This window comes from Choloepus didactylus, chromosome 4, assembly GCF_015220235.1.
Source record: "Choloepus didactylus isolate mChoDid1 chromosome 4, mChoDid1.pri, whole genome shotgun sequence".
NCBI lineage: Eukaryota > Metazoa > Chordata > Mammalia > Pilosa > Megalonychidae > Choloepus > Choloepus didactylus.
The window spans coordinates 120044265-120070267 of record NC_051310.1 but is presented as its reverse complement, the minus strand read 5'-3'; the positions used below and the strand labels follow the sequence as shown (position 1 = coordinate 120070267).

The 26003-nt window shown below is 38.4% G+C and overlaps 1 protein-coding gene across 2 annotated transcripts in view; it reads left to right on the top strand.

The window, feature by feature from the left end:
- Positions 1 to 16893, top strand: part of FAM81A (family with sequence similarity 81 member A) — a 79427-nt gene extending 62534 nt beyond the window's left edge. The window contains exons 5-9 of one of the 2 annotated variants that reach the window (XM_037833822.1): positions 852 to 981; positions 2491 to 2597; positions 10011 to 10146; positions 11755 to 11950; positions 14351 to 16893. In XM_037833822.1, the coding sequence (XP_037689750.1) occupies positions 852 to 981; positions 2491 to 2597; positions 10011 to 10146; positions 11755 to 11950; positions 14351 to 14475 (694 nt within the window). In that variant the 3' untranslated portion in view covers positions 14476 to 16893. The remainder of the gene's footprint in view (positions 1 to 851; positions 982 to 2490; positions 2598 to 10010; positions 10147 to 11754; positions 11951 to 14350) is intronic. The other variant, XM_037833823.1, reaches the window with a different exon arrangement.
- Positions 16894 to 26003: the final 9110 nt, after the last annotated feature.

Here is a 26003-nt window from a genome sequence, read left to right as displayed (position 1 = left end):
CTCCTTGAAGATGGAGTGCTGCTGCATGTGCCCTCATTTATGGCTTAGTGTTCATGATGGACTGCTCGAGGTTGCATGGTCACATAACGTCCATGTTTAAGCATTCAATCTCTATTAGAGCCCAAAAGCAAGCCAGTAGCTACTTCTCAATGGAGGAACCATTGTCTTAGAACAGGGCATGACTTTGCTGTAAATTCCTAGGGTCATTCTGTGACTTTCCTGTCAGGGCTTGAAAGAGGCTCCACACCCAGCTTATCTGCCACAGGTACTTTGAGAACCACTGTACCTTCCCTTGCTCTGGTTCCCAACTCAAAACATACAGCTCTAAGGATATTTAGTAAAAGGTTTGGAGTAATGCTTTCAACTGTAGTAGAAGTTGCCTTCAAAATCCAAGGAAGCACTGTGAACAATCGAATGTACGATTTGTTATGTATGACTGCGTGGTATGTGAATGTATCTCAATAAAATGAAGATTTAAAAAAAAAAAATCCAAGGAAGCACAGAACTTGAAAGGGTAGGGCTGGTACTGAAGAGCAAGAGACCATATCCTGTGCACTATATGTTCTATGTAGTTAGGCTCACGCCGCATATATGGTTTTGTAACAGGAGCATCATAAAGCCTTTGCTACTTTCATGGGGACATCTCTAGTCTTATTAAGTACAATCCCTGCGGTTTAACTTAAAAACTGTAATGAGGGCAGCTCTCTGAATTCACTGGAGCCTCTGCTAAAAAGGATGATTGATAGTGCAGTTTCTTTCAGTGGGATCGTGCATTTTATAGCACGTAAGAAAGCTTTGGTGCATGTTTTTGAAACTTTAGTGAGAGTGGGCATTGGTGTTTGTCTGGACAGATGCGACGCCAGCATAGCCAGACTCTCCGCAGAGCACAAAACGACCTACGAGGGGCTCCAGCACTTGAATAAAGAACAGCAAGCTGCCAAACTTATTTTGGAAACGAAAATCAAAGATGCAGAGGGACAGGTATGACTTGTTTCAGGTAGCCTTTGAAAAGTGGGTAATTTGTTCTTTGCTGAGTATTACATGGTGCTGATTGTCTCTTACAGGAGAAACCAGCTGGGGCACCCAGCATGAGTTTATGCAAATCAAAAGTGTCTCTTTTCTTTACTTCTTTTTTCCCTGTATTTTATTGGAGTGGCCCTGCCTGAGTTTGGCAGCCAAACTGCCAAGATTTTTTTTGGTACAGCCCTAATTTTAAAGATTCTTTTCCCTCATTCTTAAAACAATTATCATATTCCAGAAATTCTAAACTATATCTCCAAAACTGCCTCTTGCACAGGTAAGTGCAACATGCCCCTTGGCCAGTTTTGGTCCCAGAAACAGTTACTGTTCTCACTGGGACTCATTTTATGTACTTTCTCATCACATAGTTTTTATGAGGGACAAAATTAGGACAAGCTAGCGAATAGGGTAGCTAATTCATTTTAGGGTGTTCCACCTTGAAATTCAACAGTTAATTTCACAAAGCAAAATGCTTGGCATTTTATAGCTTGTTTTCTGGCCACTTAGGAGTTTCCCTCTGCCATGATAGTGCCTGTTTTCTAGGACTTTTTCCTAATTTGCTCGTCTTGATTTAAAGATTAAAGACTAGTCCAGTAAAATAGGGACATCCGGTCACTTTACTGGATTAAAAAATTTATATACTAAGTACTCCAAATAAGGATATGAATCTATTTATGTAAAACGCAGATATAAAACCATGGAACAATACTAAAAAGACAAGTCCAATAATTTTTTTTTTAAAGAATGAGTGAGGACAAAACCATTACATCAAAAGTATATGGGCAAAGATAACTTTGAGTTTCTTGGTGGCCAAGGCAGGTAGAATACATATAGAAATCCATCAAAAGAGATTCTTTTTCTTTGTTCTGGATCTGATAAATGCTTGTTCCATGTGTCTTTAGGTAGGGGACATTATACAGCATAATTTTTGCAGAAAATGCAGACATTTCACACAAGACCAGTGTTAATATTTGCTTTTAGTAAAAAGACAAAGGAAATGGGGGAGAAAGCAGCAGGAGGAGGGATATAGTCCACAAATTATACTTTTTTGGTGACCTGACTTGATATGGAAGGAAACTCAGGATCTTAATGGATTTTGTAAGCAATAAGAATTCCATTCTCATAACCAGCAGTCATATTGATGGTATCAATTCCAAGGTACAAAATGACTTTATTTCATGCCAGTTGGTAGAAGCAGCAGTCCTAGGCAGGAGCTGGACTTGCTCATTAGAGAACTGTAAGAGTAAGTGCCCAGAGACTAAAGAATATTTTGGCAATGCTACTGGTCTTGATTTTGAAGGGTGTTTATGAAAGAACATGGTGGTGGAAAGATGAAGCATAATCCTAATTGAATTTGCTAAGTTAGATTGAATCCTTCATGCCATTGACTAGAATATAGCTTATTAAATTTTCCCTGAAACGACATCTTGAAAGGTTAGATGTGATTTACAAGCAAGCTGTCTTTTCCAGATTTCTCAGCTTTTGAACAGAGTTGATTTGTCAATATCAGAGCAAAGCACCAAACTGAAGATGTCCCACAGAGATAGTAACCACCAGCTTCAGCTTTTGGATACTAAGTAAGTAATCAATTTATTAAAAAATTTTTTTTTTGCTTGAAGTTCCTTATGAGCTGAATTCAACACTACAATATTTTCCTCTTGGTTTTTATTTATTGCACAAAGTGAAACAATAATGGAAGTTAAAAGGAAGTTTCTATGTAGCACATTGCCACTTTAATATCATAATTACTGTTTTCAGTGGTGGGGTAGTAATCCATCTGTCCATTGATCAAATATTTATTGAGCATCTTTGTGCCAGGCACCAGCCTAGGTGCTGAGAGTCCTGTGGTAAGCAAAAGCAGACCCATTTTTTATCCTTGTGGAGTTTACAATCTAGGGAGTTGATGAACATAATAAAATGACAACTTAAATAATCATATAATATGTTATTACTAAGTGTGGTATGTGCTTTTAAGGAAAGGTTCATGGTTGCAATTGCCTGGATAATGGCCCCCCAAAGATTTCTGTCTCTTAATCCCTGGAACCTGTGAATCTGGTACCTTACATGAAACTTTGCAGATATGATTGAATTAAGGATTTGGGGATGGGGGGATTATCCTTATAAGAAGGAGGGTCAGTGTCAGAGGGAAGGCTGTATGACAGAGATTGCAGTGATGCACTTTGAAGATGGAGGAAGGGGCTACAAGCCAAGATTATAGAAAAAGCAAAGAAAGAAATATTCTCTTAGAGTCACCCGAGGGTACCAGCCCTGAAGCACACTCACTTTAGTGTAGTAAAGCTGATATCAACCTTTTGGCCTCCAGAACTGTAAGAGAATGAATCTATGTTGTTTGAAGCCACCAAGTTTGCTATAATTTGTCACAGCAGCAACAGAAAACTAATCAACTATGTCCCGAGAGTGAATAACAAGACCTGCTTGTGGGGCCTCCCGAGGAGGGGATGTTTGGGGTGAGATCTGAACAACAAGTGTGATTCACCAGGTCAAGCGTGGGGCGAGAACATGTGAGCTGGGATAACCTGTGGCAGGCAAGAAACCAAGAGGTGACAGGTTTGGCTGGAACAGAGTGAGGGCAAAGTGGTGAGAGATGGGGCTGGAGAGGTGGGACCAGCTCACAGGGCTTTGTTAGCCACATGCTAACAAAGTAGGAAGCCTCTGGAGGATTTGAAGCTGAGAGGAGAGTTATAATCAGATTTATATATAATATTTAAAATGGTCTTGATTGCAGTTGGAAAATGAATCACAAGGGGATGAGATGGAGAGCGGTAATCAGGGGTACATTTTGTGCCAGTATGCTAGATGGAAGAGGTCCAGACTAGAGAGATTTTGAGAGATCTAGTTAGTGCACTGCAATTTATTATTTTATCCATTTTGTTATTGTGACACTTTAAGTTTGTACTTGTCCACGGTGAAGCTCATCTGCTATTTTTCTGCTGAATCACAAAGCTGGGATGCATTTTCCTTTCTTAACTCTGCAAGAGCTCAGCATTTTCCTGCCAAGAAAGAACAGGAGTGACTGTGTATGTATATCTATATATGTATGTATACGTATATATGTTTGGTTTAATATATTTTTAAACTATTACTTGAGTAAGCAACTTTGTTACAAGCTTTTGGAAAATTCAAATCATTCTCCTGGCTCTTACATTTCATCACCTCCATGTTTAATGCCATATGAGGGTTGCTGCCAATTAACCAGGAATTCTCTTATGAAAACCATGTCTCCTTTCCTCTAATTATCTGTATTTATATAATTATTGAGTTATATTACCATTTCTCATAAATTCTGCGGGCTTGTCAAATTCATACAAAAATATCTCAATACTCTTCCTTCTAAGGAAGAAAATAAATATCTTAATATTTTTCTTTTGTGAATGATTTTCTTAGGAGATATTCCTTAGAGAGAGATTGCTAGATCAATAGACATGAACATTATTTTTCTTCCTATAAAGTCTGTACAATGGACTTGTCACAGAGGACAGAAGACAAAGTCTGGGGCCTGTGCTAGGTAGAAGGTTAGATTGGAGACCTAAAAGGTGACACCCCCTTTTGGGATGAACAAGGAGAATCCCGTTCCACAAAGAGATGATAGTTAAACTGATCTGTCTAAATCTTGGATCTGGATGGAGGGATAAAAGAATTTCTTGAGAATTGAGGACCATATTCAAGTCTCGTAGGAATGTAGGGCTAGAATTCATATTACCCAAGTGTCCTGAAAAAAAAAATCACAGGAGATAATTTAGCTACCTGATTTGATAGTGCTCTGAGGCACTTGGCAGAAACAAATACTAATCCTCAGTCTTTAAGTCCTCCCACAGATAAAGTTAAAAGGAACATGAATGTACAGTCAAGAATTGCAAAACGCACAAAGATACAAGCCACTAAGTGATAGAGTCAGAAGAAACAACAAAAAGCAAAATCGGACCTCTAAAGATTGTAGATATAGAAATTATTAGATAAAATAAAGTGTGTGTGTGTGTATGTATACACAAACATGCGCGCGCGCACACACACACACACACACACACACACACACAGAGAGACACGTGTGTGTTATGGTTTGAAGCTGTATGTTCCCTAGAAAAGAAGATGTTCTTTTAATCCATTCCTGTGGGTGTAGACCTATTGTTGGTGGGACCTTTTTATTAGGTTATTTCAGTTGATGAATGCCCTGGGGTGGGTCTTAATCCCCTTATTGGAGTCCTTTATAAGAGGGTAAAAGACAGGAACAAAAAAAAACACACACACACACATAGAAGCTAAGAGAGACAGAAGGTGTTCTGGTTAGCTAATGCTGCTGTTTTGCAAAACACCAGAAATGGATTGGCTTTTATAAAGGGGGTTTATTTGGTTACAAAGTTACAGTCTTAGGGCTATAAAGTATCCAAGGTGAGGCATCAACAATAGGGTACCTTCACTGGAGAAAGGCTATTGGCATCTGGAAAACCTCTGTTACCTGGGAATGCATATGGCTGGCATTTGCTTGCTCCCACGTTGCATTTCAAAATGGCATTCTCCAAAGCATCAGCTTTCAATGGCTGTCTTGACAATGTCTCTGTAAGGTGCAGCAGCTCTTTCTGTCTGTGAACACTTTTATAGGACTCCAGTGATTAAATGAAGACCCACCCTGAATGGGCAGGGTAACACCTCCATGGAAATTATCCAGTCAGAGGTCTCATCCATAGTTGATTGAGTCACATCTCCATGGAAACACTTGAAAGATTCCAACCTCATCAATACTGATACATCTACCTCCAAGATTGCATCAAAGAATGTGGCATTTTGGGGGACATAATACATCCAAACAGACACAGAAGGTAAAAGGGAGAAAAATGTAGAAGCTCAGAGAGGAAGCCACTGATGCCAGAAGCTGGAAGCAACAAAAGCTGGGAGAGAAGGACCAGTAGACGTCACCATGTGTCTTACTGTCTGAGAGAAGCCCAAGCTCGCCAGTAGCCAGTCTTCAGAGAAGGTGTCATCCTGTTCTTGCCTTGATTTGGACATTTTCACAGCCTAAGAACTATAAATTGTGAGTTAATAAATCCCCGTTGTAAAAGCCAACACATTACCGGTATATTGCATTTTGTCAGCTTTAGAAAACCAAAATAGCACATATCCAGAAACACATATGTATGTTTGAAAGTATGACTGTAGAACAGGAGATTACCAAATATGACCAGGACGAATTGAGAAAGAACCAAATAGAACTTTGAGAAAAAATATGATAAGTGAAAATAGGAGTTGTATAGATGAATTAAGTAACAGAATGTACACAGCTGAAAAGTGGATTAGTAAACTGGGAGAGAGCTAAAGGAATTACCCAGATTGTAGTAGAAAGAATTGTAAACTGTGGAAGATTAAGAGCTATAAAAGTATTATAGGCAGAGTAATGCCCCCTCCTTGATGGTATGCACACCCTAATCCCTGGAATCTGTAAAAATATCATGTTACATGGCAAAGGGGCCTTTGCAGATGTGATTAAGGTTACAGACCTTGAGATGGGAAGGCTGTCCTGGATTATCCAGTGGGCCCAGTCTAATCACACGAGCCCTCAAAAGCGGAGAACCTTTCCTGGCTGTAGTCAGAGAGATGAGGCAGAAGAGGGAGACGAGAGATTCAAAGCATGGGAACGACTCAACTGGCCATTGCTGACTTTGAAGACGGAGGAAAGGGGCCAGAGACCTAGAAATGCAATCAACTTTTTGAAGCTGAGAACGACTCTTGGCCAACAGCCAGCAAGCAAACGGGGACCTCGGTCCTATAGCTGCTAAGAACTGAATTCAGCCAACAGCCCGAATGAGCCTGGAAGTGAATTCTCCCCCAGAGCCTCTGGTAAGGAATGCAGCCCTGCGGATACCTTGGTTTTTGGCTTCGTGATACTAAGAGCAGAGCCCAGCCGAACCTCTTAGATTTCTGACCTACAGAACTGTGAGATAATAAATTTGTGTTGTTTTGAGTTGCTAAATTTGTGGTGATTTTTTTATGATAGCAATAGAAAACAAATACAACAAGATAAGACTGAGAACACATGCCTAATCAGAGTTCTGTAAGAAGATAGGGGAGAAGACCTATCTGAAGACATAATGGCAGAGAATTTTCCAGAATTGAGAACGACAAACCTAAGATTTAGGAAGCCCAACACATTGCATTAGAGGAGTTAAAAAATGAAGTCTAGAATATGTGGTAGTTTAAAAGGCTGTATGTACCCCAGAAAAGGTCATGTTCTTTTAATCCATTCCTGTGGGTGCGGATCAATTGTAGGTAGGAACTTTTATTAGGTTATTTCAGTTGAGATGTGACCCACCTCATTCAAGGTAGGTCTTAATCCTCCTATGGAGTCCTTCATAAGAGGATGAAAGCCACCAAGAAGCTAAGAGAGATTAAATTAAGAGAAGCTCACAGAAAAAGTCCCAGAGAAGTTTAGAGAAAGAGCCACAGATGGAGAAGCCAGAAGCAGAAGCAATGAAATCCAGGAAAGGAGGACCAGCAGACGTCGTCACATGCCTTGCTGTCTGACAGAGGAGCCCAAGCCCGTTGGTAACTGGCCTTCAGAGAAGGCATCATCCTGTTGATGTCTTAATTTGGATGTTTTCATGGCCTAAGAACTGAAACTTGTAAACTAATAGATCCCCATTGTTAAAAGGCAGTCCATTTCTGGTATACTGCATTTTGTCAGCTTTACCAAACTGAAACAACTTATCAGCGTCAAACTGCAAAAAAACCACACACACAGAAGATCTTAAAACACAGAGAGAAATTACACCAATGCTGACTTCTCAACTGCTTTGATGGAGGCTGGAAGGAGTTGGTTTAATACCTTCAAATGCTGAGAAAGAATAACTGCTAATCCAGAATTATACATCCCATGACCAAAAAAAAGATATTTCAGGTAAACAAAATCTGAGTTTACCAATAGACCTTCACTAAAGGAATTTTTAAAAGATAGGCTTCAGGGAAAAGGAAAATAATGTGAAAGGAAGGTCTGAAATAAGAAAAAGGGATGATGAGCAAAGAATATGTTGACTGTTAGTCAAATCTAAACAAACAACAATAAAGTATAATTCATGGAGTGTAAAAACACTGCAGAATTAAATATTGGTCAATAATAATGTAAGTTAGGAGGGAGGTTTCCAAAATTAAAGTGTTCTGAGGAATTTTTCAGGAGCAAGGCACAGATATTGAATAACTTTACACTTTGGTAAATTATATTTGGTGAATTTTAAATACTAAAATTTCAGTTCTAATAGAATAGAATTAGAGTGTATAACTTTAAGATGATAGTAAAAATCCAAAGGACAAAAATTCACTTAAGATATGTAAAAGTGTGAGCAAGGATATGGAGAATAGGGACTCTTATACCATTGATGAAAGTGTAAAAGTTGTACAACTACTTTGGAAAATAATTTGGTATTTTTCTAATAAAGTTGGCTGTATGCATACCCTAGAGCACTATTGCATGTGTGAACAAGGAGTTATGTATCAGTGTTTTCATAACATAGTTGTTCCTAATAGGAAAGATGGAAAAAAGTGTCAGTCATCAGAAGAATGGATAAATTGTGGTATATTCATAAAATGGAATATTTTTTAACAGTGAAAATGAATTACCTAGAGTTATACACATCAGCATGGGCAAATCTCACGAACATAATATTGAGTGAAAAAAAGTAGAAAGCTTATAGTGTATTATAGTTCCATTTATGTAAAGTTCAAAAATATGCAATACTGAAAAGTATATTGTTTTGGGATCTGAACCACCAGTATAAAATGATAAAGAACAATAAATTCAGGTTAATGGCTACTTCTGGGAGGGGGCTTGTGATTGGGGAGTATACTTGGGGCTTCTAAGGTACCGGCAATGTCTATGTCTTAACTTGGCCAGTGGGTGCATAGTTGTATTAGGTAGGGGGCAGCTTTCGTACTGTGGCTGTCACATTAAGTGGTGAGTGGTTCAGGGCAGGTTTCTAGTGCAGTTTCTCAGGTTGCTTCATTCCTTGCCATTCCTAAGCCACCTGCGACTAGGAGAGAGAGCCCAGGCAAAAAACTGTTTTTAAGGGTGTAAAAGTTGCTCATATCCCATGTCCCATTGCCCAGCTTCATCATGTGGCCACACCTAGCTGCAAGGGAGGCTGGAAAATGTAGTCTCTATCTGAGCAGCTGTGTAACCACTTAACACTTGAGGGCTTCTTAATAGGGAAGAAAAGGAGAACAGATATTACAGGACAATTAGTGGTTCTACTGCAATGGATGTTCGTCTTATTATTATCCTTTAAATTGCATATTTAGCATGCATATATTCTTTTGTGCATGTAATTTTCCATAAAAATGTAAAATTACATTTTACAATAAAAATTAGCAAAAAAAAATAAGAGAAGGCAGCATCTGTGGACTATTATTTTAAGGAAATTGGAAAGAGAGAGTATTAGAAGGAATGGAGGCTTGAGGGAGAGTTCTTTTTTTTCCTTTTTCTTCTCCTTCAATTTTGTTTTGATTCAAAAATAAGAAATATCTCTATGGGGCAAGAGCAAATTGGAGAATATTAGAGAAAGAAACCAGGCTCCAGTCCTGGGAGATAAAAGGGACAAGGAGGAAGAGTGCAGGGGAAGAGGGATGCCTTGTGGGGAGCCGGGACGCCATGTCCTCTACACCAGGATAACAGTGAGCCACCTGAGCTATAAAGGTCAGCCCCTGGCCTGGCTCTGAGCCACTGTGTGTCACTTCCATGACTGCACTGTCGGCTCCCCACAGGTAGGAAGCATCATCAGTAGGTGCTTTTCTGTGTACCCTCCTTCCTGCTCCCTCCCCTCCGTGGGCTTAGCGCTAAGTGCAATTCTACAAAAAGGTAAGCACCTAATTCTGAATGAGCTGCGTTTAATGCTGACATATTTGTCAGAGATCCAATAGTGGAAGACTGAGGTTGTTTGAAGTCATTTTTAAGTTTTTTAACATCGGACTTGCTAATTTTCTTTTTTTAGATTTAAAGGTACAGTTGAAGAACTCAGTAACCAGATTTTATCTGCACGGAACTGGTTGCAACAGGAACAAGAACGGATAGAAAAAGAACTTTTACAGAAAATTGATCAGCTTTCCTTGGTTGTTAAGGAAAACAGTGTAGGTATTGATGTTTAGCAATAAAATAGTAAAGTTATTCAGTAGGGGCCTACAATGTTTGAATAATACCTAGTAAATTTATCACTGATTTATTTAACACCACATAAAGCTTTTCGATTGTTTCTTGCCTTAGAATCCATTTCCATGGTTGATATTGATTCTCTGTGTTCTTTATAAAGAAATAGAAGCACTTTGACTTGTTTTGGTTAATAAAGGCTAAGTAGCCAGTTTCAATAATTTCAACCAAGCTGAATTTAAATTAAGACTTTAATGATCCAAATTGTCTATTTACATTTGTAAATAAAACTAACAATTACAAACTTCATCCTAGTTCATTTTAATTTCATGATCTGGTTTTCCTTTTTTTTTTTTTTTTTTTTTTTTTTTTACCAGCGTTAAATAGATTTCTCCCTCCAGATCCTTCCATCAAACTGTTAACCACAGTATGAGGTATCACAATGCAATGTGTAAACAGAATCCACCGTTTTCTTTTTCCATCTTCCTTTTCCTTCCACCCCAATCTCCCACAGAACTGAAGTTTGCAAAACTATTTAAAACTATATCAAGAAAGCCTTGCATGTATAGTATTCAAAATCAGTAGGCTCTGAAACTGATACTGTGCAGGCAAATTTTTAATTTTTGCTGATTTTGGTTATTTAGCATCATTTTCTCCCTTTCCCCTCTCTTTTCTTGCACTGCCTCCCACTGGACCCTGACTGAGTGGAAGTGACTGGTGCAGTTTGCATCTCGACTCTGCTCTCTCCAGGTGCCGAGGTGTTGAATTGAATGTCTGGAGCACCACTGAGAGAGTGCTGTCATATCCGAGACCACTCACAGCTGGAGTTTGTAGTCTTGGCCTCCATAGCTCCCCTGCAGACACAGATTCCCATAAAAACTAAACATGCTGCAAAAGGAAAAGAAAGAAAATATTTAATATTTCCTATAAGTGTTCGCCCATATTTTCATCTGGCCAACTGCTTGATTTACTTAGATCCATATTTTTTAAGGCTTTTGGGTCTTCAGATCACTGTTAATCTTTACTTGCGTATTAGTTTAATAATTAACAGTAAACTCCATGATAATGGTGGCTTTAATACGATTGAATTTTATTTATCTTTCCCATAAAAGAAGTTTGGATTAGGCACTACAGGTTGATGTGTTGGCTCATCAATCCTCAGTGACCCAGATTCCTTCTGGCTTAACCACCTGCCCATCCTAGAGAGTGACCTTTGTCCTCTCAATTCAAGATGGTTGCTACAGTTCCAGTCATTGTGTCTGAATTCCAGGAATAGGAGGAAAGATGGGGCAAGGGTATGCCCCGTCCAACTTCTTTTAAGGTTCACTGGTGCTACCACATACACTTATACTTATATCCCATTAGCCAGTACTTAGTCACATAGCCACACCAAACTCAGGAGACAGTGGAATATATAGTTTTTATTCTTGGTGACCTTGTACCTAGCTGAAAATTGGGAGTCTGCTAAGGAAGACAGCAGCCTTTGTGACTGTTCCCTGCTCATTGTTGTTAAATATTATGACTGATGCATATGCAATGCAGCTTTTTTTTTTATTGGAGTAGTCAATTGCAATTCTTATTTTGGATCTTAGGGAGCCAGTGAGAGGGACATGGAGAAGAAGCTCAGCCAGATGTCAGCCAGACTTGACAAAATAGAAGAGAGTCAAAAGAAGAATACAGAAGTGCAGAGAACAAAGCAGGAAGAAGACAAGGTCCATGGGCGAATCAGCAGGCTTGAGTTACAAATGACTGAGAACTTGAAGGAAATGAAAGCAGAAGTTAATGCTGGTAGGCTAAAAAAAGCAAACAAACAAACAAACAAACAAACAAAAAACAACTCACATGGTTTATTTTCTACTTGATCTAAAAACCTACTCATTAGTAGGCTCTTTCAACTACTTAGGAACCAGGCTAATGGTAATAACAGTGAAACATCCTTCGGTGATTTTCTAAGTAGCTGTGCTGTATTAAACTAAATGCTGTTTCCATTGCAAGTACATGAAGAGCCACCTGGAGGGACAGGCAAACATAACTAAAGCTTGCAACTTGTGTGTTTTCATTAGTACCATCTGCTGATTCTTTTCTGTTCATAGCAAGGTCAGTGTATCTTTCAGAAATATGCACACACCTTTGAGAGGCTTTGAGTTCTTATTGTGTATTGCTACAAGGAAATTCTTACTGCCCTGGTATTGAGTGATTTCCCCCTACTCAGAGGTCAGCACTTGCTTAGAAGGGAGTGCTAGAGCTGATTGCAAGTTTCTGAAGTGCTGTCTGTCATGCAAAGGAAATTCAGAGTTACATGAGGACCTCGGGGATGCAGACTGAGACCACTGAGTGGAAGTTACCCAAAGACAGATTTTAACTCAATATGAGGCTGAAGTATCATTCAAGTAACGTATGTGAAAATGACCACTGGTGGCTTTCTGAGTTTGAGAGCTCTTCATTACAGAAAGTATTCAAGTGCAGACTGGTTGAAGGTGGTCAGGGAAGAGAAGATAGTCTTACAGTATGAGAAGTGGGACTGAATTATCCCCTATCCCTTCCAATTCTTTGATTCCTTGAATTTTCTTTGGTAGAATTATTCTATTTTTGCCACATGGAAATAAAAGTAGCTAGTTAGCCCAAAAATAATCCTGTCAGCACCACCAAGAGTGTATTACTTTATTTAAGTAGATGCTACAATTAAATTTATGACTTGGAGATTTTCTGAAAATAAAATGAATTTTCTTTCTTGATCTTTTGGGCTGTTAAAATATGGTATTTTAATATTTCATTGATTTTAACTTGACATCATTTCTTAAATGAATTGATTGTCATGTTTTTAACATACCACTAAGGTTGTTAATATTTAATACCATAATAGGAAATGCATATGAGCCCGTTTAAAATAAAAAATATTTTTATTACAAAAAATAACAGAAAATCAGAAAGCACAGAATATTTTTAAAAATACACTCATAACTCCTCTCATTGGGAGATCATTGTGATGTATATCTTTCTCTAGATGTAGGATATCTATGTACCTTTTCAAATGAAGACACATACCATATATGCTGATTTTTAATCTGTTTTTTACTTAGTAATATTATTTTTACTTAGAATATTATTTTTACTTAGAATATTATTTTTAATAAGTAAATTTACACCCTTTTTAATAAACTGTCACATAAAGAAAATTTTCTGAGAGAAAATTCTGTATTTTCTAATAAGGATAGGCTTTTTAAACATTCATTTTAACTACCAATAGGAATACAGAATAATATGAAAAGCTTTTTTTGATGGTGGGTTTTTTCATTTTTTAGCTTTTTATTTTGAAATAATTGCAAATTTAGAAAAACTACAGGAGTAGTACTTTAAAAACCTATATACCCTTCACCTAGATACATGAATGGTTAACATTTTACATATTTAATCTGTCTGTCTCTCTGTCTCTCTTGTGAACACTGCCTCACCCCTCCCCACGTATCATTTGGGAATAAGTTGCCCAAGTCGTGATACCTCTTTATCCCTTTATTATTTAAATGTGTACACTTTAAGAAAAAGGACATTCTTTTAAATAACTATAGTACAATGTAACACCGATGACATTTTTTTCAATTTTCAAGTTTGGACTTTCACCAATCGTTTCACGTCCTATATTTATAGTAAACCCTGGTCCAGGATCTAATTCAGAATCACATATCACATTTAGCCATCATGTTTATTTAGTCTCCTTTAATCTGGGAAGTTCCTCGGACAAGTTGACATTTTTAAAGACTATAAGCAAATGTTTTGTGGAATGCCCCTCAGTGTGGGTTTGTTTGTTTCCTCTTGATTAGATTCTGGTTGTGCATTTTGTACAGAAATAACTACAGAGGTGATGTTGTGTCCTTCTCAGGGTATCTGATTCAGAGATACATAATGTTGGTTTCTTCCAGTGTTGGTGATGTGAGCTTTTATCGCTTGGTTAGAGTGCTATCTGCCAGATTTCTCCATTGTCATGGTGTCTTTTTCCCTTTGTAATTAAAAAGTAACCTGTAGGGTGATACTATGAAACTATTGTAAATATTCTGTTCCCAATCAAACTTTTACCCTAGTAGTTTTAGGGCTTGTTGATACTTTTTGCCAGAATCAGTTATTACTATATGCCATAGACTTTGATACTGTTTTAAAAAATATTAACTCCTGTGCAATTTACCTTTTCTTAAGGGTTTACTGCCATCTATGAAAGTTTAGGATCCCTCAGGCAAGTTCTCGAGGCCAAGATGAAACTGGACAAGGACCAGCTACAGAAGCAAATCCAACAGATGCAGAAGCCAGAAGCTCCCATGTGAAGGGAGTTGGAACAAGGACCTAAGAGAAGGTTTTGCCAGTGGGGCTAAGAGCTAGATACCTCTGTAGCCAGGCTGTTGCTGCATTCGAGATTGTGTCATCCACGGTGTGCATGTGCCAAGTAATGTGTTTTCACGGGTCTAAATGTTTACCTTAGTCTTGATGACAATTTCTTTAAAAATCTTAAATACAATTTTTATCATTTTATTTCACTTATCTAAATTCAATGGAATCCACCACCACCACCACCACCCCCCACCCCCGCTGGATTTTGGAAAGCTTTTATCATCTTAATTTTATGGATGAAAAGACTTAATATTTCTTTAACGCCTGATGCTCTACTAACACTGTTTACTATTTTGAAAACTGTCATGGTGATTTTTTAAAATTTGGAAACCAGTGAATTGTTACAGGAATGTGTTGTTCCTTACCCTAAATTAAGAGAATGCCCTGATAGATTAGAATTCAATTTTTAAGTTCATATTTGGATTTTATTATTGTTGTCCATGCATTTCTTATATTAGTTATCTTCCTATAAATCTTCAATCTTTTGTAGGGAGAAGGGTTTTAACAATTGGGGAAAACCCCTCACAATTTATATAATAAAAGTAGTTTTAAAAATTGATAACTGCCATATAGGTACATTGAAAATTAAAATGGAAACTTAAGGCAATTATCTAAATAATACAAGGCACAATGCCTACATCGGCCACCTAGAAAACTATTTTTCAGTTATCCACTACCTGTATAGTAACAGCCATATATTTAATAATGGAATGGTGGTTAACATTCTGTTTATTGTACAATTATTTGTTCACTAACTATAATAGGATTTAAGAATTTTTCAGGCTTTATGGTCTTCTCGCTAAATGTTTCCAAAATTGGCACAACGTGCTGGGGTTTATACACACTTGTTGTAACTGTATTCTTGTGCCTTGGGTTTATCATGTCAATGCACTGGAAAAATTTTGCGGACAAAATAGAAGGCATGATAATACATCAGAATTATGATGTAAAATGGGATCCTATGTATTTTTTAAATGTTCTAAAAATTTTACCACTGTTAAGGCATTAGTCATTCAGTATTATTAATGGAATAGAAATTCATACTTTTGTATGGACAGGAAATCAAATTGACATTGCATTTATAACATTGTCAAGAAACTTTCATCTTGAGCAACTTTGTAGATGATGGGTGTTTTATTTTTAATCGCCACATTTGATTAGTCATTGAAAATTGGAACCAGTGCTGTCTGTTCACCTACGTGTGTAAAAGCTGATAGTGAGACAAACCGTTCTAAACTGTGAGGGGGCCCCAGGAAAAAGAAAAACAGGAATACTTAAAAAAAATTAACTTTTTTTTTTGTTTGTTTGCCAAGGACTCAGGAAAATAAAAGTGTTTTCTATTTTTAAGATAAATCTTAAATAACATATCTAACTGGCTATTACTGTTTGCCCATATAAAATATGCTGCTAAAGTACGTAATATTTTACCCTCAATGGCTTGACAATTTTTTTTTAATTGGGCCCAAAATGTTGTATAAGGGGTATGTCATCCAAAACAAATTTCCTTATTTTATCATGCTTCTTTTCATCTCTATATAGGTAGAATATTCCCACCTAGCAAGGAAAACAAAAAGTTAATGCCCTTTTGCAGTCAGAAAGTGAATTTCTTTTTGTGACAGAAAGTGAATTTCTTTTAGTGCAGTTCTCCACCTTCAAGCACAAGCCACAGCACAGCCAATGCCCCCTCCAGCATCTTTCTCCTCTGGGGTCTCTGTGGAGGAAGAGTCAGCACATCTGACACCTGGGAAGAGGGGGATGGGGGATGCCAACTGGACACTGGCCAATGGGGTGACATGAGCAGGTGACACTTGGCTGTCAGCTGAATTTCTCAGGTGCTTCTGATGTTGCCAGCCCCCAAGTAATGAGCTATCCCAGTGGTTCTCCACCCTGGCTCCTCATTGGAATCACCTGGGGAGTTTAGAAAACTATCGCTGCCCAGGCCACCTTCCAGACAATTAAATGCAAATCTCTGGGTGGTGGGAGGTGGGATGCAGGCTTCAGTGTACATTAAAGGCCCAAGGTGGTTCAGTGGACAGCCAAGGTTATGACCACTGAGCTACAGCCTATTCTTATCACCAAAGTTTAAATGAGAATCAGCTTCCGTGTTCTTTCCTTTACCAGAAATTTGCAATAAAAAGAAAAATAAAATTACCGAATGAATGTAGTGTATGATTTTTAAATTTAAAAGACTTTTAATGCAGGTGAAAATTTAATTAGGTAAAGTGCCATGGGAGACACCTCCCTTTTCCTTCTGCAGAAACCCTTGGTTCCAGTTTGCTAAAGCTGCAGGAAATGCAATATACCAGAAATGGATTAGGCTTTACAATGGGGATTTATTAGTTCACAAATTTACAGTTCTAAGGCCATGAAAATGTCCAAATTAAGACATCAAGAGGTAAATACCTTCTCTGAGGAAAAGGTGGATGGTGTCTGGAACACTTCTGTTAGCTAGGAAGGCACATGGCTGGCTTCTGTTGGTCCTTTGCTCCCAGGTTGCATTGCTTTCAGCTTCTGATTCCAGTGGCTTTCTCCTTAAGCATCTGTGGGTTCTCCCTTTGCTTCTCCGGGGCAACTCTGAGGTTCATCTCTTGGCTTAGCATTTCCAAACGTCTTTCTGTCTGCATCTTCAAGTGTCTGGGTCTGTGTCAGCTCTCAGCTCTCTTAAGGACTCCAGTGAACTAATCAAGACCCACCTGAAATGGGTGGGGCCACATCTCCATGGAAATAATCTCATCAAAGGGCCCCACCCACAATAAGTCTGCACCCACTAGGGTGGATTAAAAGAAAATTGCTTTTGTTGGGGTGCATCATAGATTCAAACCAGCACATCCTCTGATGGTTGCAACAAAATGTTAGAGTTCCCAGCAGGCCCTCTGGGACTTGCAGAGTCACAGGCAGCTGCTCCACCTGTGGGTCTCTGGGGAACCCCCTCTCGGCCTCCTTCTAGCCTCTGTAATAACATCAGCCAGCATTTTCCTGAGTGTGTGCTATGTGCCACATATTAGCTTATTGCATCCTCACAACAACTAAGTACCTTTTGTTTTCCCATTTTACAGATGGAGAAACTGAGCCACCTAAAGGTTAAGCAACTTGTCCAAAATCATGCAGCTCATAAGTGGGAACCACGATTCAAGCGAGGTAGCCTACTTCCACAGTCTGGGTGCCTAATCAGTGCACCACACACCCCTGCTTCCCACCTAACTGACTAGCCAGGCCATCTCTACATGAATTTCAAGTTCCATCATCTGACTACCTTCACATTAAAAAAAAAAAAAAATTTAACTTTCTATTTTGAAATACTTTAAACCCACATGAAAGTTACCAAAATAATGCAAGCCCCATACAGAGAACTCCAATATACCCGTATATGGGAGTTTCCCAGATTCCCAGATCCACCAATTTTAACATTTCGTCACATATGCCATATCACTTTATCCATCAATCTATCAATCCATCTAGCTAGCTAGTTAGGTATCTGTCTTTCTGTTCTGAACACTTGAATGTAGATTGCATATACATCATGCTCCTTGACACTTCATACTGCCATGTACATTTCCTAAGAACAAGGATATTCACTTATGTATCCACTTTAAGTACAGTTATCAAGTTCAAGAAATTTAACATTGATATAAAGGTTACAGTCTATATTCCAATTTTTTCCATATGTTCCAGTAATGTCCTTTTGAGACTTCTTGTCCTCCCTTGTTAGAGCCCATCCAGGATCATATATTGCTTTAATTGTCATTGTCTTTGTGGTTGCTCGCTCTTTGTATTTTTTAATTATTTTTTAATGCAATTTTACTGAGATATATTCACACACCACACAATCCATCCAAAGTATACATCAGTGGCTCCCAGTTCATCACATGGTTTTGCAATCATTGTCACAGTTAATTTTAGAACATTTTCATTACTCAAAAATAACAAAGATAAAAATATAAAAGAAAACCCAAAATATCCCATATGCTTTGTCTCCCCCTATTGTTGACCCCTAGAATTGATGTGGTACATTTGTTACTGTTAATGAAAGAAAAGGTATTGCTGTAAACTATAGTCCACAGTTTGCAATAGGTATATTTTCTCCCAAATACCCCTCTATTATTAACTCCTTGTAATAGTGTTTTACATTTGTTCTAGTTCATGAAAGAACTTTCTTCTATTTGTACTGTTAATCACAGTCATTGTCCACCAGAAGATTCACTGTGTTATACATTCCCATGTTTTTCCTCTAGCTTTCCTTCTGGTGACATATATGACCTTCAATCACATTCACTCACAATTTAGCACTATTAATTATACCCACAATAGTGTGCTACCAACCCCTCTATTGTTTTATGTTTTAATGTAGGAACATATATACAACATGAATTTTCCCATCTCAACCACTCCCAAGCATACCATTCAGTGGGATTAATCACATTCACAATGTTGCAGAACCCTCACCACCTTCCAGGACTAAAACTTTCTCATCTCCCCAACAGAAACCCTACACCTGTTTTGCCTTAAATCCCATTCCCTCTGTCCCCTGCCCCTGGCAATCTGTAATTTCTGTCTCTATGAGCTTGCATATTTTCTGGTATTTTCTTTGTAGTTACCCTGGGGCTTAAATTTAACATCTTAAACTTATAACAATCTCATTTGCTTTGATACCCACTTAATTTCAATAGTATATACAACTTATGTTCCTATATCCTGTTGTCCCCCATCTGTAATGTAGCTCTTGTCACAAATTACATGTTTATACATTACGAGTCCAAAACCATTGATTTATCATTGCATTTTATGCACTTGCCCCTTAGGTCCTATAGGAAATAAAAAGTGAGTTACAAACTGAAAATACAATATTACTGGCATTTATGTTTACCCCAGTCATTACCCTTAATGGAGATCTTGATTTCTTCAGATCTTTATCTGTTGTCTAGTGTCCTTTTCTTTCAACCTGCAGAACTCTCTTTAGCATCTCTGTGGGGTTGGCCTAATAGGGACAAACTCCCTCAGGTTTTGTTTTTTTTTTTTAAACCTGGGACTGTCTTAATCTCTCCTTCATTTTTTTTATCAATTTTATTGAGCTATATTCACATTTCAGATAATCATCCAAAGTGTACAATCAGTGGTTCACAGTATCATCATATAGTTGTGCATTCATCACCACTTTTGATTTTTGAACATTTTCATTACTCAAAAAGAAAAGAATAAAAATAAAAAAGAACACCCCAAAAAACCCATACCCCTTATCCCCCCTATTATTTATTTATTTATTATTTTATTTTCTCACTCATCTGTCCATACACTAGATAAATGGAGTGTCAGTCACAAGGTTTTCACAATTACACAGTCACACTGTAAAAGCTATATATTTACACAATTATCTTCAAGAATCAAGACTATTGGATTACAGTTCAACAGTTTCAGGTATTTCCTTCTAGCTATTCTAATACACTAAAAATTAAAAAGGGACATCTACATAACGCATAAGAATAACCTCCAGAATGATCTCTCTACCCTATCTGAAATCTCTTAGTCACTGAAATTTTATTTTGTTTCATTTCTCTTCCTCCTTTTGGTCCAAGAAGACATTCTCAGTTCTAAGATGGCAAGGCCAGGCTCCTCCCTGGGAGTCATGTCCCATAAAGAGGGGAGGGCAGTGGGTTTACCTGCAGAGCCCACCTAGAGAGAGAGGCCACATCTGAGCAACAAAAGAAGTTCTCTGGGGGTGACTCTTAGACATAACTATAATCAGGCTTAGCTTTTCCTTTGCAGAAATGTGTTTCATAAGGGCAAGCCCCAAGATCGAGGGCTTAACTTATTAAATTGGTAATCCCCAATGCCTGCGAGACTATCAGGAATTCCCCAGGTGGGGAAGTTTAATATTTCCACATGTTTCCCCAGTCTTTCAAGGGGACTTGGCAAATACTTTTTTATTCTCTGCCCAAATTACTCTGGGATGAATCGGGGCATCACACTAACCTGTACAAACCATGAAGATCTCACTCCCTATTCCAGGTATGTCATGGTATTCAAACAGACTGACCATACAAGTTAAATTACATATTGTGCTACAGAAAATATAAATTTTGCACCAAATAAATATTCTCTTCCTTTGGTGTCACACAGAATTGAAGTTTTAAAACACAGACAATATTGCCCTTTACCCTTTAGTCTGATTTGCCTTAGTCCTAACCAGATCAGCTTCATTCATATCTCAAATTGAAGTCTGATCTCTTTTTCAGATTTTTAAACAGTTGCTGTATGGGTTAATGCTGACTTTCTGTGCTAGTTTGGATATATTATGTCCCACCAAAAGCCATATTCTTTAATGCAATCTTGTGGAGGCAGACGTATTAGTGTTGATTAAGTTGGAACCTTTGGATTAGGTTGTTTCCATGGAGATGTGACCCACCCAACTGTAGGTGATAGCTCTGCTTAGATAATTTTCATGGAGGTGTGGCCCTGCCCATTTGGCATGGGCCTTGATTAGTTCACTGGAGCCCTATAAAAGCTCAGACAGAAGGAGCTCACTGCTAGAGCAGCTGAGAGTGACATTCTGAAGAGCAGCTGCAGCTAAGAGAAGACAAAACACCCTAAGAGCAACATTTTGGAGAATGCCATTTTGAAACACAACCTGGGAGCAAGCAGAAGCCAGCTACGTGCCTTCTGAGCTAACAGAGGTTTTCTGGATGCCAATGGCCATCTTCCAGTGAAGGTACCCTATTGTTGATGGCTTACCTTGGACACTTTATGGCCTTAAGACTGTAACTTTGTAACCAAATAAATGCCCTTTATAAATGCCAGTTCATTTCTGGTATTTGGCATCCTGGCAGCATTAGCAAACTGGAACACTTTCATAGCTGCAGAACTCTAGCTCTGGGTGTCAGGTGTCACACAGATACCTGAAGTTCCAGGGAATGATCAGGTTATATCCAAGGAGCTCAGCATCTCAGAATTTTGACATAACCATAAGAACTCAGGAATACATGTGATTGCTGTAAGAGCTTACAGTCTAGGAACCTTTACAATAAGACTTTCCTCGATAACTTGTGCTCTCAGATTCAATTCTCAGAATTTGTACATTATAGTCCGTGTTAGTGAAGCATTATAAAATAAGTCTTTTCGTTTCTGGCTTATTTCACTCAATATACTGCCCTCAAGATTCATTCACCTAGCCCGTGCCTCACTCTCCTTCATTTCTGAAAAACAGTTTTGCCAGATAAAGAATTCTTGGGTGGCAAATTTTTTCTTTCAGCACTTTAAATATGTCTTCCCACTGCCTTCTTGCCTCCATAGTTTCTGATAAGAAATTGGCACTAGATCTCATTGAGGCTCCCTTGTAAATGATACCTTGCATCTTTCTTGCAGCTTTCAGAATTCTCTCTTTATCTTTGGCATTTGACAGTTTGACTATAATATGCTGTAGCATGGATCTATTTGAGTTTATCCTGTTTGGAGTTTATCGAGTATCTTGGCTGTGTCTTTTGTTAAATTTGGGAAGTTTCAGCCATTATTTCTTTGAATATTTTCTCCACCCCTTTCTCTCTTTCTTCTCCTTCTGGTACTCCTACAGTGTGTATCTTGGTGTGCTTGGTGGTGTCTCACAGATTCTTAAGATTCTATTCACTTTTAAAAATTCTTTCCTCTTTCTGCTTCTCAGACTGGATAATTTCAATTGTCTTATCTTCAAGTTCACTGGTTCTTTCTTCTACCAGGTCCAGTCTGCTACTGAACCCCTCTAGGGAATTTTAAATTTCTGTTTCTGTGGTTTACATTTCTATTTGGTTCCTTTTCATAATTTCCATCTCTCTATTAATAGTCTCTTTATGTTCATCTATCATTTTCCTGATTTCCTTTAATTCTTTGCCTATGTCTTCCTTTAGTGTTTTTTTTTTTGTTTTTTGTTTTTTTTGTTGTTGTTGTTGTTTTTTTTTTTAGCATATTGGGGACCATTTTTTTTTTAGAATTTTTATCTGATATGTCCCAGGTCTAGTCTACCTCATTGATGGTTTCTAATGCTTTTAATTTCTCCTTTTCCTGGACCACCATTTCATGTTTCTTTGTATGTTTTGTAATCTTTTTTCAAAACCAAGCATTTTGATATTTTGATGTGTTATCACTGGAATTTAGACTCTGAAGTGTCTGTTCCTTAAGCTTCTATCCAGCGAGTGTTATGACAGAATGACAGAGCTCTTTTTGAATGTCAGGAGCTAACAAAAAAAAAAAAAAAAAAAAAAAAAAAAAAGAAAGAAAGAAAGAAAGAGAAAGAAAAAAAGAAAAGAAAGCAACTTTTCCAGTTTTGCACATTGACCTGTGCCAGAGCTGTTCTTCAGAGTTTATCTATACAATGCATTTAGAAAATAGTTAGAGGCCAAAGTGTAGGAGCCACTCTGATCCCTTCTGCACATGTGTCTTTGGCATATGCATGTGGCCCTGGGAATTCCCCCATTTATAAGAATAGGAATGTCCCCTCTGTCTTAGGAAACAGTTTTCTCACAGTCCCAGGCACTCCACTGTGTGTCCAACAACCAGCAATCCCTTGTTCCAGTCACTTGGCTGCTTTCCCACAGTGTTCCATAGGAGAGTTTCTTCAGCTGCATTCTACCTGCAGGGCAAGTCCTGGGACGACCAGTCCCTCAGGCCACCAAGACGACTGGGCCAGACATACATGCTTCCGGTAGGTACAAAGGTTACTCTGCTTCCTGCAGAATTGGGACCCAGGATCTGCACTGAGAACACAGGCTGGCTCTGTGCTGAGCTGGTGAGGAGTGGGGTAGGAGCTGGCCAGGGCATCACAAGATCCTACCACTTTTAAGATGCCTTTTTCTTGATTCAGCATTTGCCCTGATACTGCGGTTCTTTAACTGTTTTCTGGAGCTTTCAGAAAGATTTTTCTGCCAGTTCTTGCTGGTTGTTCAAGGCTTCTGTGGGGGGATGGAGCCCTGAAGTGGAGTGCCTCACTCGCATCTTGATTAGGGCCCTACCTTCACTTTTCAATGCCCCAATCCCAAGTACCGAAGAGAGTCCCTCTTATTGGCTTAGGTTGGGTCAGATTCTTCCTCTGGTTGTGTCAATGGAGGCAAGAGAGGTGGGGTCAGTGGTGCCACAGGATTGTAGGATCACATGCACTTCATCCCCTGTGCTCTGGGCTATCCTAGGAAGTGGACTGTGGGTCTCTATGTTGGAATAGAGGTTTTGTTGGGTTGAGTATAGAGCATGACAGAAAAACAGAAAAAACAAACAAAAAACACCAGAAAAAATCCTCCAAATTGTGGTTACTTCACTAGGTGGTCAGCCTGAAAAATATCACAAACCAAGACATTCTGGAAACTCAGTAATAACTATATGGAGTTTTCCTGTTAATACCCTCTTCTAGCTGTGTCCCACTGGGCAATTCTCTTCACCTCTATGAGTCTCACTTTTCTTGTATTCAGAATGGAGATTATAATAATTTATAAAGGAAACTAGTTTATAATTTTCAGAATGTTCAAGTAGTTTATGCAATATTGGGCATCAAATGGTGAAAAATGGGGTGTGGGATTGGGTTGTGATATATATGGTATTTGGGGTCTATGTTTTTGTCCCTGCTCTGTTGGGATCACTTTGGGAAGTGAGGCTAACCTCCAAAAAAGTGATAGCCCAGCCTGAGACCCAAAAGAACAGTAAAGCAGTAGAGAAATGCAGATGGGACCAAAATGGAGACAGCCCAGGAATTGCCTAGAATGAGGCGAGTCCACTGAAGCAGGGTAAGCTCCATGTCAGGAGGGGGAAAAGCTGACATTAAGGACGAGTGTGCTGAGCCCAAAGTTCCAGCTAGGAAATGAAATCCAGAACGGTGGGGCTGGATTGCCATCTGGCATTTGAGGCTTGTTTATATAGACTGGAAGAGCCCATGTGTGGCTGGGCTGGACTGATGGAAAGAGTGTATATTGTGTGTAGACAATCATCAGCTCTTTAGCTGAGAGACCCTGGCAGCTGAAATCAGAATCCTACTGGGAGTGGCATTGACTGCATACAATTAGATTTATGGTAATGTATGGTAGATTAAATTTCCCATTCTGGGTTTCTTGTTCATTTGACCTCAAAAATTATTTTGCCATCTTCCTAAATCTAGAGCTAAAGGAACTTTCTAAGCATCCTTATATACATATACATATATATACATATATATATATATATAAATATATATATATGTGTATATATATATAGAGAGAGAGAGAGGGATATTTGACTATATATATCTGACTATAAGAGTCAAAATTCTGGTTGTGGTTGTCTGTCTCTAAAATGTCTCCCAATGATCAGAAAATTAAAGAGAATAGTACCATAAACACTCATAAACCCATCACCTAGATTTAAGCATTGCTCTCATATTGTCATATATTCCATGTATATTTTTTTGCTGAAATATTTTCAATTAAATTAAAATTGAAAATAGTATGACATTTCACTTCTGAATATTTCAGTTTATATCTCTAACAAATATTATCTAATGATCCCCAGTTATCTCCAAAATGTCTTGCAGAGCTGGCGTGTTCAATCCAGGATCCGGCCAAGGGCCACAAATTACACGTGGTTAAATTTAAGTCTTTCTCGATCTAGAAAAGTCCATCCACTTTCTCCATGATTTTAATTTGTTAAAGACCTTGAGCCAGTTGTCCACTAGATGTCCCACTTTCTGCACTTGTCTGACTGCTCCTTTGGGTTGTCATATAACTGACTTCTCTGTACTGTTTTTCCTACAAAGCTGGAAATTAACCCTAATAGCTCGAGCAGGCATTTTTGTCACATTCCATCATGATCTTCAGATACTCGGTCTGGAGCCCCCCCATTAGTGATGATGCCAACCTTGGCCTCTAGGTGGCAGTCTGACTCTGCTGTTGTAAAGTCACATCTTCCCCTGGTGACCAGTAAGTAATCTGAGGATGGTATTTTTGCTCTATGTGAATATCTTGTTGCCTTTCAACCTTTTACCCAATGATTATTTTGTTTGATCCTTAAAGAATGTTTTCATTGCCATTTCATTATTTTCATCTACACTTACCAACTGCATTCTCATGTGAAGAAGAGCATTCCCCATCAATCGGGGCAATTTTTTTGTGCCTCACTCTTAATAGTAAACAGCCAGGAGTTCCCAGGCACTTGTGGAAAAATTTTCACATGGAAGGCAGGGGCCACATTATAAACAATTCAGGATATGAGCTGGAAGATCTAGTTGAGGAAACTTGGAAGTTACAACAAAGAGGCAAAGGGATTGAAACAGGAGAGAAAAGGATCAGTCCTGGAGGTCCAACAACTTTCTGGTTTCAGGAAAGAGAAAAATTGGAGGAGAGAATGATTGTGTATTGTGTTAGGAAATTTTTCCAGAATTGAAGGACTGAGTCTGCAGATTGAAAGAGCACACCCGAAGCCCAGTAAAACAAATGAAATAGCCCCAGACTAAGGCATATCCTTCTGAAATTTCAAATATCAGGGA